The sequence below is a fragment of the Labrus bergylta genome, chromosome 4 (assembly GCF_963930695.1).
Source record: "Labrus bergylta chromosome 4, fLabBer1.1, whole genome shotgun sequence".
Lineage (NCBI taxonomy): Eukaryota > Metazoa > Chordata > Actinopteri > Labriformes > Labridae > Labrus > Labrus bergylta.
The window spans coordinates 25,477,637-25,492,737 of NC_089198.1; the positions used below are offsets into that span (position 1 = coordinate 25,477,637).

A 15,101-nucleotide genomic window follows, 5' to 3' on the forward strand; every position below is an offset into this window, starting at 1 on the left:
ACTGGTTTTGTGTTATAGTATATTAATTATTTATAAGAAAATACCAATGAAGGATTTTTTTTTTTTATGTACACCTAAATTGAATTTTACTGACCCTAACCTTCAATGTAGCCTTCATTGAAGTTTTGTGTTTTGAACAACCAACATAACCCTTTACAACCCACTGTGCAATATCTCCATGTATAGGAAAGCTGAGCAAAAAAAAATCTTGACGACAAAATGCAACAACATACCACAGATAGATTTATTTTGCAGTCAAATTTACACAACTTGGGACATGAATGTTGGACACCAGAACACATGTTGCACAAGTAAACCACTGTCACAGGTAAAACATAATGTAGTTGAAGATTTATAGATTATCTTTTGACAGTTAAGTTACTTATATCCTCATGAATGCTCATCATAACATACACATGCATACAGCTTTAACTCTCCCAAACGTTCACACAAACTCACATTCTGAAAACAGTGAGGCTACATGAACAGAAACATACAAAAACACGTTCACAAACAGTACAGGTTTTGTCAAGAGGTCTACCTGTGTGCCAAAAATATACAGAGAACTGTATATATAATCAAGGAAAGACATCATTTGTACACTATGGCAAATTGATAGCAGGCGACATTTAAGAGCAGCTGAGAAACATCTGTACATTCAAAAAGGCGTTGGCAATCAAACTCACACATATGCTTAACACTTGATAAAACTGGCTCAACACGCATAACCATCGGAGAAAGGCATTTAAACACAGGGGCATGCCACATCAAGGATAGTTAAATTCAAAAGGACTAGTTTGACATTTTGTGACATACCAAAAACAGTTTTCTTGCTCAGAGTTGGATAAGGACATAAATGTCAAAATTACTAGACGTGGGGACTTATATGATATATTTTTTAGCTAGCTAGAGGACAAGCTAGCTATTGTTTGGCTAACATCTACTGGCTGACTTTTATTGTTTAGATAAGTGGTAACACCTTGCTAGCTTAATTGTAGCTATAACCTATAGGCTAGCTGTATGTTTCATTATGTAGCTTTGTGGGTACAGCTAGCTATATGTTTGCAAATATTTAAAAACTAGCTGCTTTATCTTCTGTAACAGTAAGCTGTGAGGTTTAACTAGATGCTCATCATTTTCAAACTTGTATTAGTTTAATTGGTTTGTACAAAACTAAGTGTAACAAGGTGTACATACTTTTTAAAGTAGTACGCTACTGTATACTAATTAGCTTCATATGGGTTTACATTAGAGAGAGCCAGGCTAGCTGCTTCCCATTGCTTTGAATCTTGTGCTTTGCTGAATTAGCCAGCTGCTAGCTTAATATTTCTCCCAGTGTCATGTGGTCTCAGGCTTTTCATCCAACTTTGAGTAGGAAAGTGAATGGACATGTTTGCAAAAATGTTAGACTACTTCTATAGGAATACATGTCAAATGCTTTTCTTTGACACATTATATATATATTTAAAAAAAAAAACTCAAATGTTTTGCTGAAATGCACATAACTCTGAGAGAGGATCATTTACAAGCCAAAATTGCCTCATTTAGTTTTAGCTTTAAAAAAAATGACCTCTGATGTCAGTTTGTTTGAGTTAAAATTCAAAGAGTCAACTCTGTTACCCTCAAAATGTGAGTTTGAATTTAATTCTGGGTTTGAAAGTGAATTAACCAAAATCCCTAACTGTCAATGTTGTGCATCAGGCTTAATTTAGATAATATTAATTTAAGGATGTTTTATGATTTATGTGTAAAATAATAAGAAAATATGAGGAGTGATAAGCATGTGGCATATATGTGTCTCAATGCCCCACCCTACCTCTATTTCCCCAAAAATACAAATCTCCAAAAGCAAACCAATGCCAGCCAAACTTCTTTTTTTTTTTTTAAATGAAACTATCAAACAAAAATGCAACACATGACTGCCACCTTGTGGTAGACACATAAACAGCACAGACACAGTGAAGTGAGGAGTTTTTGACTCTTCTTTTCACACACAGTAACAGCTTTGAGACATGGTCGTTTCCATCTGAGCTGATTCAGACTCAGAGTGACGGCTGGTGATAGAACACGTAAGCAGCAGCACCGGAGTGGTTTTTATCACACCCTCTTACGCACTTTGTGTTTTATCTGTCGCAGTTGTTCCACCCCTGAACTCTTCCCAACTAAAAAATTAAATCATTACTCTACCTCTAGCTCTAGTTCCCTTGATAGGTGTCTTATCTCACAGTCACACACTGTTTTACCAAAAGAAGCCAAACAGATGCTACAAATAACACATCTCCTAGGCTTGCTTTTTCAGAGGTTTTATCTGTGTTTTATCTCTCATCATTTCCTCTGCAGCGTTGGATGCAATTTCCCGTTTGTGTGTATGTTTTTTTTTTCTTTTAATATTAGTAATGAGACACTGTGCCAAAATGTAGCTTAATCCAGTCATGGCAAAAAATAGACAATATCACTCAATGTGATGAAATCATACAACACATACAATAAATTACACATGAGAAAGCACAAGTACTGCACATTAAGTAAATACACATATCACTGTATTATGGAAAATAAATATACATCCATGTCTGTTCAACAATATCATCAATTCATTGTTTAAAGATACTACATTCATGTAATCTACACAGATAAGAAGTGAAAAGTATCTTGAGTGATTACTGTGGATGTATCCTCCTGTACATTTCATCCTATTATGACATTTGACCATCTGCACAGTTTTTGTTTGTCAGCTTGATTGTGCACAAAGTAAAAGACAAACACAAGGAATGGGCAACACTCTGCGATTGTCAAGAGCTGTCATATTAAAGCGTCTTGTTAAGACTGGAGCAACTTGTAATATTTCTGTTTTTGAAGCGGCCCTTGTGTTGGATGTCGGCGCCCAATTCTAATAGACTTTCAGTTATCTTGAATGAGTGATCGTTGCAACCAAGAGGATAAATAAAGCAGTAACTCTGCGGTTATTACTTTAGTCTTGTCAAAATCATCAGGATTAAAAATAAAAGAACACAGTAGAGCTCTTTTTAAGTGATATAAAAGGAGAAAATGCAGAATTTCATCAATAAATAACCAAAATATATATATATATTTTAATTTTTTTGAAGAGCAATACAAATGGAAACATTTTGCACTGAGACCAACAATAAATGATATGACTCTGTACATTATTTGCAGGAAAAATGACTCTGCCTAAACGTTTGCAATATCTGTTTATTCTACTGTAAATAAAAGTGATAGCTATTTGTGACTGACGAGGCACTTTGGAATATGAGAAATGTTGAAATAAAAGGTTTTACATGAAAAACAAACTAATATTGCAAGATGATTTGAGGCTCAGAGAAATTAGGATGTGGAGGGTTTGATTCTCATTGCCTACAATAAAATACTGTACATATAAACCCATGGCACTATGAGGAGCTCAGAATAAAAGCATCCGGTAAATGGCACATTTATGTTACATTTCACAGTCTGTAAGATCATCACAGGCGAGTCTGTGAGAGTCAGCTGTAAGAAGCTGCTGTAGCGTAACTGAAGGATGTACACCAGCATAGGGTGCCAGAATTATTTAGTTCAGTGTTGTTCAATTCTTTTAAATCCAACTTTAATAATCCCTCTTGTACTCTGCTCTTCTTTTTCAGCAGTAGTTCCTACAGTTACCCCTTTCTTGTGAACTTTTAAAAAGACTAAAGTGTCATCAACTGTGAGCACTTCAGATGGTTTACCTTGAATATCCTAAGAAGCCAGATAAATAAATATTTTAAATGAATGTCTCAAAATATAAGAACAATCTATGGAGCACAAAATGTTGTTCTTTATGTCTAAATTGTTGTGACTGAAATATCACCACCCCTCATTCATTTTGGCACTTTGATCTAAATCAGAAAATACTGTGTTTTTTTTATTTTTTAAATACAATACTGGTAAATATTTCAGGGCAGGATCTCATCCATCCTCTGTATTAATGATACCTAAGTCTACAGATTTGGGCTCCAGTTCCTTTCGTTTGAAAAGGTCATTACAATACTGCATTATGTCAAAGAAAACTCTGATCCAGACACAAAAAAAAACTATTTACAAAGTCCATGAGTTGTATTTTTTTTTCTTCGATATATCTTTTGACATACTCTGTACTTACGGCTGATTGTAGAAAAAGGTTTAAATTTCAAGATGAGACATTTAAACGATAAGCATTTGTACAAGCAAGGCGAACGTTTGGCTGTTCCTGACCTCTGACCTGTTCTAAGATCAGATCCAGTCAGGGAACCTGTTTGGCACTTTGAAGCACATTTACTGTACAAACCAACAGCCGAATTTGACCCTTACATTTATTGTTTGAACTTTCCTTTCCACAAATTGTATTTTATTTTGGCATCAACTCTGTTAATGTTATTTATGAGTAAAACGGCAAACTACAGCAGGGGCTAAATATATGATGTAAAAAAAAAAGTATCTGTAAGAATATTTTAATTTTAATATTTTTTTTATCAATGGATGGATTTTAATTCGTTTAAATCGTTTATTAATCATAAAAACGTAACATAATTTAAGTTAATTTTATATTTGATAGTTAGAGAATCAGGTATGTAGGTCATCTATGAACTTGTAATGAATCTCCAGTAATGCTTTCAGAAATACCTCAATTGATGGACTTCAAACTAAGAGTTGTGAGGGGTCACTTTGGTCTGCTCTGGTTGGTCTGGATGTACATTTAGTGGAAACGGCACCTTGAATCGATTCCCGCCAGTCAGATGTTCAGGTGGGGAGGCTGATGTTGGCGTTCTCCGCCAGCGGGCTCGACATGCGGATCTGGGAGCTGCTCTTGCTCAGGATCGACAGCTGAGTCCCGCCGTTCACTCCGCTGCTGGCCAGTGATGGGTGTCTTTGCTGCTTCAGGTCCACAGCAAAGTATCGGTTCACCGTCCAGCTGCGCCATTTCCTCTTGATCTCTGACTGCACCTTCAGGGAGAAACTTCACAAGGTCATTTTTAATGAACTTAAGGCTGCACTAGCTTCATCAAAAAGGCACAGTACGCTCAAGTTATATGGATTACTCTTTATCTGCCTATTTTATTTCTATGTGTACATATTTTAAACTCTGTTTCAAAACTACGCAAACCTGAAAATGTGACTTAAAGAAAAGAAGAACTAGTTAGTACATTTTTGTACTATTTTGAGGTGAAGAATACATGTTAAGCTCGGTGTCTTCATGAGTTTAACACAATAATTAGAAGTTTAAATCTGACTGTGAATGATACTGAGACAGAATCTTACCTCTCCGTTGAGGAAACAGTAGAGGACAGCTACAACAAAGCCCTGCAGGGGAAGGACAGACGTAAATAATAAGATAAATCAGCTTGAGATGGAAATGTCATTTTAAAAAGATTGGCATTCTTATTAGCGAAGGCTCAAGTAGTATCAAATTAGCCTGACTTTTTTCTTTTTTTGCAAATTGTGTTTACTGGAAGCAGTGTTTAATGACAAAAGCTCGGATGTTCTTCAAAATATTTTAGAAAAATATAGGGGAAAAAAAAGAGCAAGTCTGACTTAAAAACACTTTTTAGAATGAGGAGCATTGCTAAACCATAACTTAGAATTTGACTGGACATCTCTGCAAGTGACACAGACAACTAGTTTGAGTTATTTTCTGCTGCAATAAAACAACTATTTATTGCAGCAGCAGAGCATACTGTAGTTTGTGTTTAGCATCTAGGTTTCGACATCACCCCGCATCACAGTTTTATTTTACATGCCGAAATTTGAGGAGTGATGGGGGGTTATCTTAAAGCCCTCAGTCAGAGCCTACAGGTGGATGCTGGTGTGACTGATCAAGAGTGCAGTGCTGCTGCAGGTAAGAGCTGTCAATGAAAGAGCACATGGAGAGAACATACACCTTGCAGCTTACAATGACTGCCTATTGGAGGGAGGGGATGTCAGGTGACTGTGGATGATGACGCATGTCAAGTGTGAAATCAGAGTAGCTCCAGTTGACTGCCTGAACTAGCTTGCAAGTCGTTTACAGTTTAATTGACATTAATGAATCCTTTTTTCTGATCTGAGCTGGAAAAGACAGAATATGTTGACAGACAGGTACGTTCTTTACCCCCCTCTTTTCCGCAATGCTGACTAAGCTAGCCAGAATACAGGACAATATCATTCTGCTGCTTAACTGTTGTGTTAACTGTCAATGTTTTTTTTTAAACAAAAAGTTGAAGTCAGTTGTGGTGATACAATGTTTCCTCCTGCTATGAGAGAACATGTGTGTCATTTTTACAACGTTTACTCGGTTACTTCAAATAAAACGTCAAATACCAACTGCTTTCCTTGAACACCTAGTGGAATACATAGTTATGCTATATACACTGGACATATTGTAAATCCCAAAGCTTGATCCAAATGCAACTGGACTTGGTTGTAGACCTGCTGTTGCCTTTTGATCAAGCTTTGGGATTCACCATGACCTGGAAGACTGTGAACCTACACAGGCACTGACAGATCAGCCCTGTTTTGGACTGCTGGACTGTTTTGAAACTACCTCTGGCACTCTTATGTCCCTCTTACTGGTTCTTTACCATTTTTTTTTGTTGCCACTTTACCTGTTTGTCTTTGTAGCTGTCACAGAAAATTGTGTTTCTTTAAACAGGTTTTTGATGTAATTACAGAGAAAATGTCTTATTTTGAAATGTTTTTCATATTCTATGCTCTGTTAGTGACACCTACTGGTCAAATTGTGTGTTGCGCTGAGTGGTCAGCATTTCACATGATAAGTTGAAGCAATTAAATGTGCTGCCAGGAGCTACAGCCAACAGTAGGACACAGATGAAGGAGACTCTGCTTGTGTCTGTATTTATTCCATTCTTAGTTTTTTAACTAAGAATGTAGTGTTTGCTGACAAAAAGAAAATAATAAATATTGGTCAAACATTAGTTGCAGCGCGGCTTATCTGTACCAGAAGAAGACACAAGCAGTTATAGTCTTGTCTCAGCATTCAACTTTGTGCTACTACCTCATGATTTTCAGTGTCTTATGTAGCATCATGGTCCTAGAGGAAAACAATTTCCTCTCACTGTGTACCTACATGTGAATGAAATACAGTACAAAATAAAACTTGATTTGAAGTGTGTAGCTCGTGGTTGCTTGTTATGGTGAAAGAAGACGATAGGCTCATATAAACTCAGTCTTGCACTCTCCTAGAACGTCTAATCTTGTTTATCAACATGATTTATTATCCCAATATGACCTCTCGGTCGTTATTTGGTATTTTTTAAAGATTTATTTTTGGGCTTTCTGTGCCTTTAATGGAGAGATAGGACAGTGGATAGAGTTGGAAATCATGGAGTGAGAGAGTGGGGAACGACATGCGGGAAGGGAGCCACAGGCTGGATTCGAGCCTGGGCCGCCCGCTTGGAGGACCACAGCCTCCATACATGGGGCACGTGCACCAACCACTGCGCCACCAGCGCCCCATCTGGTACTTCTCTTTAATTAGAAAGCACATTTGAGGGTCTTCAGGAGCTTTAGAATCATACCTGGAAGGATCCAAGTCCCAGTTCAAAGACCAGTCTCTCCCTCTTGCTGACGTCTTCAGGTGAGAAGGCGAACACAGTGTAGTGAATACCAAACAGGGGGATCAGCAGGAGGGTGGAGCGCGCCAGACGCCTATACACACACACACACACACACAAAGTTAAATAGTGAACTGGAAGTCAAATGCAAATCAAAGTGATGTTTAAAGAGGGCTGGTCAGCTGGTGGATGTGATGCAAGAACAGAGCCACTGATGCAATGCTATGACACATTTTCTGAGTACTGTTGGAACACAGTCTTTCATAAACAGCTCTCAAATTTTATATCAGACATGAATGAGAAAGGAGTGTTTACATTTAAGGATATGGCTGGAGACAGTTTTTGTTATTTTTGTAATAAAAGAACAAAAACCAACAACGTTACTAGCTCACTAGCAAGATATAGCACTGCTAAATCTTTTTATAAAAAGCTCAATTTTGATAAAAAAAAGTCTCTTCATCTCACTGCTTGACTTGTTCGTTACTGCAACAAAGCAAGGCACTGTGGATCATTTTGAGTCAATTCAACATTTCTCCTCTTGCAAATACTCACTGAGGATTTGTTAGCCTGTAGCTGAAAATCATTCCAAATATATGAATTACTCCTGTGTGATATTGTATGTTAAAAACAACAGTGCCTGTCTTTTTAAGGACAGAACAGAACCATAGTCAAAATATGAACTATTAATTTGTTACAAATTTTAAACTTTTAACTTTCAGTTACAATATATGTAAATGTAGGAAAGTCAGAAAGTCATTAGTTTTGGTCTTTTATAGGATGAATTGACAATACAAAAATTAGGGGTGGGAAAGATCAGTCACTCCCTGCTAAGTGCTAAGGCTGGTTCTTTAACTCACTAGAATGCTAAATAGAGCAACAATCAATTCAGCCAGTCTCACAGATGACTGGAGTAGATCCTGAAGTATGCACTAATTCATAAATCGACTTTGAATCCATAGATCAATGAATCCAGAATCGTTTTGAGACACCCAAAGATTCCCAGCCCTACAAAAAATGTAGTGTCACAACAGCCTTATCCGACTAAACTGAAATAAGATTTAGTAAAACAATCCCTGTCAACGATTGAGACAGGGACAAGACAAGGCACACAACAGTTGACATGTGTCATACACAGTTTTATTCATTTAAGCAGCCTAAACTTAGTTTCTGATTTACAAGTAAGAAATGGAAACACGACAAATGAAATGTAAAAAAAGGAACACAAGCATGCAACACAGTGGTTTTTAATAGTACAGTCCAGTGGCCTGCAGAGATCCTCATAGACAAATCATAAAACAATGAGCAGAGAATTCAGTGTGTATGCTTAGTTGCATTTATGTCCTCTTGTATGTCTAGCGTTGCTGTATGAGGGTTAAGACTTCGTTTAAATATTCATTTTAATTTAAGGAGGCATGTAGCCTGTGAGGGTTTGTTATGTTGGATGAATTATGTCCATGAGGGTCCTCACAAGAAGGAAACTATATGCGTGTGTGAGAGTGAAAGTATGCATGTGGGAGTCCAGGCCTTTGAAAATTAAGAACCACTGGCGCAAAACACACACACATCAACACACACACATACAGTGTACACAAGACAAATAGACAAACACATGTGGACGGACAAACACACACAGACACACACACTTACAGTGTGATGGTGGATAACTCTGACATCCTGCACGAATGCTGAACAGCCTGTGTGGGCTCACTGAAGCATTTCTGAGCACAGCTGCTACACAGCACAAAGACAACACAACAATACAACAAAGACAATGTCTTTAGGGACACAGACACACAGTCTCACACTACGCACACACACACACATTCACACTTGGTCACGCACACACAGGTCTAAGCAACAGATGAGAATGACATTATCTGCAGGGCCTCAAAAGACGCCTTCCTGTGGGAGCTGAACAGGAGTGATGTCTGGCTACAGCTCCATAATGAGGAGGCTCAAGCTTCCCGCCAACAGGTAGCACCAATTTAAACATTTATTCTGATAAGTGTCTAAAAAGACACATCGGAGGTTTAATGATATAAACGTGAAATAAGACAATTAAGTCAACAACGCAATTCAATTACAAATGCATGGCACCTCAATGTGAGTTCTTCTTCTAGATCTAAAGTTTGAGATCGTTTTTTTAAGGGACATTGCCAACCGATCCACAGACCAAAAAACAGATGTGTTAATGTAGGCCAGAGTTTACCTGGAAGGATTTTTTTTTTCTTGGGTCTAGGACGCCATGTAGCAGCTGATTAGAGGACAAAGCTGGTGTTATTCTATATCCTTCTGATCATCATCAAAGCCCATGAAGACCATGAAAAGGTCAGATATATACCTTTCATAAAGGTCTTAGTAGGTCCCTTTAAACAGCTGGGTGCTTTGGTTTTAATAAGCGTAACTCAAACTGGAAGAAATGAGGAAATGATCTACTGCAAATGTGTTTTTCAATTGTTTATAGCATCAGTATGTGAGATTAACCTAAAACATAGTCTCCATGTTTTTCATAAAGGAGAATAGTATCACCTGGTTCAACCATGGAGATAATTTACGTGTTGTTTTCATTCTGTTTTTTATACAAAGGATTCGTATGGACTTCTTATGGTCTACTCAGGAGGTACTTGTGATTGGGATGAATTCATTAGGAAACTTGTAATTCAAGTAGTTGAGATAGGGTGGGATTTCTTGACTTTAAGAAAAACTTGAAGCAACAGTGGCAGGGTTGTTCCTGTGCCCTAAACTTCACGTCCTAAAATCATGTTAAAAACTTTCTGAATTGGTATTTATAACATACGGAAGAAAATATGTTTCTCTTTTCAGAAGATGTGCATTATAATTGTTTGTGAATTTGCTGGTTTTAGCTTACAGGTAAATGCTGGATTCATTCCCTCCGATATCAGGCGATTGCAGCTTCTGCACCAGGATGATTATTATTCCAATGAAGAGGACAAAATTGATCTGAGGAAATTGACACATAGATCAAATAAGTAGTGAGTAGTTTGGAGAAAAGCGAAATCCAGTTTATGAGAAATGACTGGGAAACAGATAGAAAAAGAGAAAGTGAAGGAATAACGTTTTCATACCATAATGGAGGCAACGACTGGTCCTTTGATCACCCACCAGAGGGCAGTGTTCTCATTTGTATCCCAGCACCTGGAGAAATAGGAGGAGGAGGAGAGGAACAGTGGGTTTCAATAATCATTCAACTTGCTCTGCTTTATTTTATCTCGGCACTCTGTTATACATAGCGCCATGCTCTTTGACCATCAAGTATCTTTTTTGCAAAGTAAGGGGGCTTGATAAGTGGGTTGAACAGGAATGGAGAATTTAAAAAGGGAACAGTCTAAACAAAAGAAGAAAAAGGTTACATTGACTAGTGTTAGAAAAAGCTTGTATGCTAGCCCTCACATTTAAACATAAAGTGTTCTTTATAAATTCTATGTATGGAGGCAAGAATCTCAGCAAAACTCATTAAGAGCTTTGACCCTCTCTAAGGGGTTTCTATGCCTTAACATTGGTATTTAATTAAAGCTGCATTTCTCCCACTTAATGAATTTCAATCTAAAGTTGAGAAAGGTGTTGTACCCAGTGTCATGAAAGTGGAGCCTCAGAACTGCCCAGACAGTGACGCAGATGGTTGGAGTTCCTGTAATAAAATAGTAACAATCAATACCTTAATCTACTGCAGATGATGTTTTAATACTCAGTCATAGATGTGGGTATTTTCAGTACATATTTCAAATGCAAACTCTAAGCAAAAATACCTTCTATTTCTGTGGTTGCAAGTCTATTATTACAGAGTCTATCTATATACATGCCAGATTTGAAATAACATAACCCCATACTCACCCCATCCAACAATGGTGTACCAGTAGAAGTAGCGTCTCTCAGGAAAGAAAGTCTCCACCAGTAGAGTGAAGAGATACAGACCCTCGATGAACAGCCAGAAATAGTTGGACATAACGCAGTAATGGAAGAAAACCATCATGGCTTTACATGCAACCTGCACAGCGAGGAAACACAGAGGGGGTGGGGGTGGGGTGGACATTATTAGAGCAAGGACAGGGGGACATTGATTTTATGAGTAATTTCACACCGGGATTGTTGATGTTGGAAACTGGGATTGCTAACATTTTACATAACCCTAAACAGATTAAAAGGTATATTTTAATACACTCTTTTTTGCCTTTTTTGAAATCCAAAATAAAGCATTTTGTTCCAGCTGCAGAATGTAAAAACTAGGGATGTGCGTGATTAGATGGCTAAATGATTAAAGTCAGCTCAAGAATTACTGGCTGCTTAAACTAATTATGAGTCTTTTCATTAATGTAGGCCCACAATGCTTGATAAATGTTATGCCTAAGCTATAACTGACCACCTGTCTCTAGCTGCGGCTGTATATACAGTTAATGGGCTCTCACTGCTCTACTGCCTGGATGTAAACAGCACAGTGGAGTCACGTGTAACTACATTTAGCACAGGCATATGGACATTAAACTGCAAGGACTCCTTGCCTTGCCAACGAGGACAAAATGCTGCTGGTGCTAGCACTGCTAATGTTAGCCACATGCAGCAATCACATTTGAAACAAAGTGCCACCTGTTTCAGCATTTTTGAAAATAGCTGTCAGTTACGCTACTGAAGAATGTGATGAACTACATGATAAATTGGACGTGTTAAATAGGTTGTGCCCAATTAAAACTATTGTTTAGTGTTTCCTTATCTTTAGACTAGTTGACTAGCCTAATTTTAAATATCTGTTTAATCGACATCGGGATTTGTTGCTAGGAACGTCCTGAGTAAAGATCTGTATTTAATTGTTAGTCTTTCTTTTCTGAGCTTTAGACAATATATGTCAGATTAACATACATCCTCATGTCTGTAAATCAAAGTGTAGTGCACAAAGCGCAAAAGGATGAATTACCCCATAATGCAGCATTTAGCAGCTACTGTATGAGTGGTTCAACATGAGTTCACAGTTGCAAAGACGCACATATGCATGTCAGGGGAAGTGTAATCAAATGACATGTTAATTAAAGAGTCCATATTTGAAATGGGGTCAGCCAATTACAGCATGGATCTGATTCCCAGTACCACAATGCCACGATGCTGACCTGTGATCGCCATAGCAACAACAGTAAAGCAGCGGTTTTGACAAAAAGGCCAAAGAACCCTTTGATATGTTAATAGCCTCTAGTAGAAGATTTCCACCGGCCTTGCTGAAGCCATTAGCGTACCTAATTAGGTTTATTTATCATGGCTGCTTAACAAGAGTGAGCAATGTGTAGTTAGCAGACAAAGGCTAAAAGCTTGTTCTGCATCTGTAATCAAGGAGTATTAGTCATCTAATACAGTGTTTGCTTTATGTTCAAATTTGCATTTGATTGTAGTTCTTTCAAAGGTGCAAATCAAACAGGAAAGACTTGAGGAGAAGTGTTTGAAGCCCTCTGTCTACAAAGCTCTCCTTATATCTCAAACAGAAGAACAACACATGCTTCCCTTTATAGAACGAGAGGTTGCACCTTCACGATTCCCTTTTATAAACCTCCCTGGAACAGATTAACTAATAACACTGAAAACATCTTGCAACTGCCAATGCAAACTTTTTCAAAACCTGACAGCAATTATTTTGTCAGAAAAAGGATCATTTACAACAATAATGTATCATTTTTCCATTATCTGCTTCAAATCCAAACTAATGAAATATTTAACCTTGTGAACTGAATGTAGCCCGTTGATTTTTTTAATCAAACACACATGTAAAAAACACTCATTGTTGTTTTCTTTTCTGATTATGAAAACCTTCAAAAGCAGTAATTTATCAGTAACAGATTATTTAGTTATCAGGACCTATAATAAAGTAGTAGTAGTTACTGACTGTGTGTACGAAGCAGTGGTCGCTGTCCTCCTGAGCATACAGCACGCCGTCCTTGATGAAGACGGAGATGGCTCTCAGGATGAAGGACACAAACAGGTTCATGTGAATGAAGTTCCTGGTGCAGTGGAGCTTCCTGCCGTGAGAAGAGAGGCAAAATCTAAAAACACATCTTGTCTTTTTTTCTATCATGTGATCATCAAGTTCATTGAAATAACTGGATTTTGGTAAATGGTAAACGGACTTGAGCTTTTGAGCCGATTGAGAGACGACCAACTCTACCAGCTGAGCCACAGCCATTAAATTTAACAATTTAATGAAACGTTTTGGATTATTTTGTCCAAACAACAATTTACAATCACTTTCATAAATGCTTCAAAAATTAGAAGTTAGAATTAGAACTTTTTATTTTGCTTTCGGGTTGGGGGTAGAATTACAGTTTAAATGCAATAATGTGACGATAGAAAACAATGTACTGGCCAGTGGTTCCAAACCTCTTTTGACTCGTGTCTAAACTCTGGCTACCCCAGACATTCAAAACACAACTTTTTACTGAAATCATTTGTTTTTCAATCATGTAATAGTTTAGCAAAGTAAACATTCATGTTGGACCACATTTAGGCTTTTTCATGTACATTAATGTGGACAGACGGCTGGGATGACAGAGAGAGGCCCACAGTAGCCTGTGTTCAATATATTTGAATGTACTATATCTTTTATCAATCAATAAATAAAGATTCCAGGCGACCGTATTTGAAGCAACCCCACATGGGGTCAGGACCCAAAGGTTAGGAAAGCATGAGGTAGGCCGTCAGGTAAGTTGGCTTATTGTCATTTCGTAGATCAAGCCCACACAAATATATTAGCGCAGAAACCTCGGAGACTGTAACCTTTAAAAAAAATGTTTTCTTACCATTCACATTAAGTTTTTTTTTATTTTGGTATCCTATTGGTTATTGACAACCAGAAAACAAGCATTTATGGAAACTTGTTTATCTTGTATGCAAATTTTGAAAAACCTGCCTCACCTGAATCTGCAGAGAATGACCATGGCTGTGGTCAAAGACACCAGCGATGTGCTGTAGCCCACGGTGTACAGAGCCTTGACCGAGGCATAGTATGTGTCCTAATGATAAGAGACAGAGGGTTAGTCTTGTGAGTGTCAGTTTAAATGGTAAGAGGAAATGTGTATGAGTTGAAAAAGGTCGTACAGGTTTTGTGTTGTTGTCATAGAAGAAGCAGACGACCTCATACTGAGGGAAAGGTTCTGACCAGCCGTACTCGGTGCAGTTACGACTGACCTTCCCCATCTCTGAGAGACAAATTATATTCCAGATATGACTTGGGTAATATTGAATGAATGCATGAATACAAATGAGATCAAATACAGCGAGAGACACATCTGATCTTCTCACCCTCGTCAGGATCCATGTAGTCATGAAAGAGCTCAGGACAGTTGACCACCACGACCTCTCCGATGCTGGCCGCCTGCCAGCAGGTCAGGTTGTCCCACATCCACGGACACTCTGAGAGGGACGAAAAGAAGAAGAGCAACCAGTCAGTGTAAGTCCTCATCAGAATTTTTACTGATACAGGTATGATTTACAGAAACAGAAACTTATTGAATTGAGTTGAACTGAACTGAATGAAATCCTAAA

General features: G+C 37.8%; 1 protein-coding gene across 6 annotated transcripts in view; it reads right to left on the reverse strand.

Annotated features, from left to right (window-relative positions):
* Window positions 1-220: 220 nt before the first annotated feature.
* Window positions 221-15,101, reverse strand: part of LOC109985001 (pituitary adenylate cyclase-activating polypeptide type I receptor) — a 33,009-nt gene continuing 18,128 nt past the window's right edge. For 3 of the 6 annotated variants that reach the window (XM_065954226.1, XM_065954225.1, XM_065954227.1), the window contains exons 4-15: window positions 14,859-14,969; window positions 14,655-14,755; window positions 14,472-14,569; window positions 13,447-13,579; window positions 11,418-11,571; window positions 11,154-11,214; window positions 10,652-10,721; window positions 10,435-10,526; window positions 9,213-9,296; window positions 7,530-7,659; window positions 5,275-5,316; window positions 221-4,972 (exon numbers count right to left, since the gene is read on the reverse strand). In XM_065954226.1, the coding sequence (XP_065810298.1) occupies window positions 4,748-4,972; window positions 5,275-5,316; window positions 7,530-7,659; window positions 9,213-9,296; window positions 10,435-10,526; window positions 10,652-10,721; window positions 11,154-11,214; window positions 11,418-11,571; window positions 13,447-13,579; window positions 14,472-14,569; window positions 14,655-14,755; window positions 14,859-14,969 (1,301 nt within the window). In that variant the 3' untranslated portion in view covers window positions 221-4,747. The remainder of the gene's footprint in view (window positions 4,973-5,274; window positions 5,317-7,529; window positions 7,660-9,212; window positions 9,297-10,434; window positions 10,527-10,651; window positions 10,722-11,153; window positions 11,215-11,417; window positions 11,572-13,446; window positions 13,580-14,471; window positions 14,570-14,654; window positions 14,756-14,858; window positions 14,970-15,101) is intronic. The other 3 variants (XM_020635199.2, XM_020635201.2, XM_065954228.1) reach the window with 3 other exon arrangements.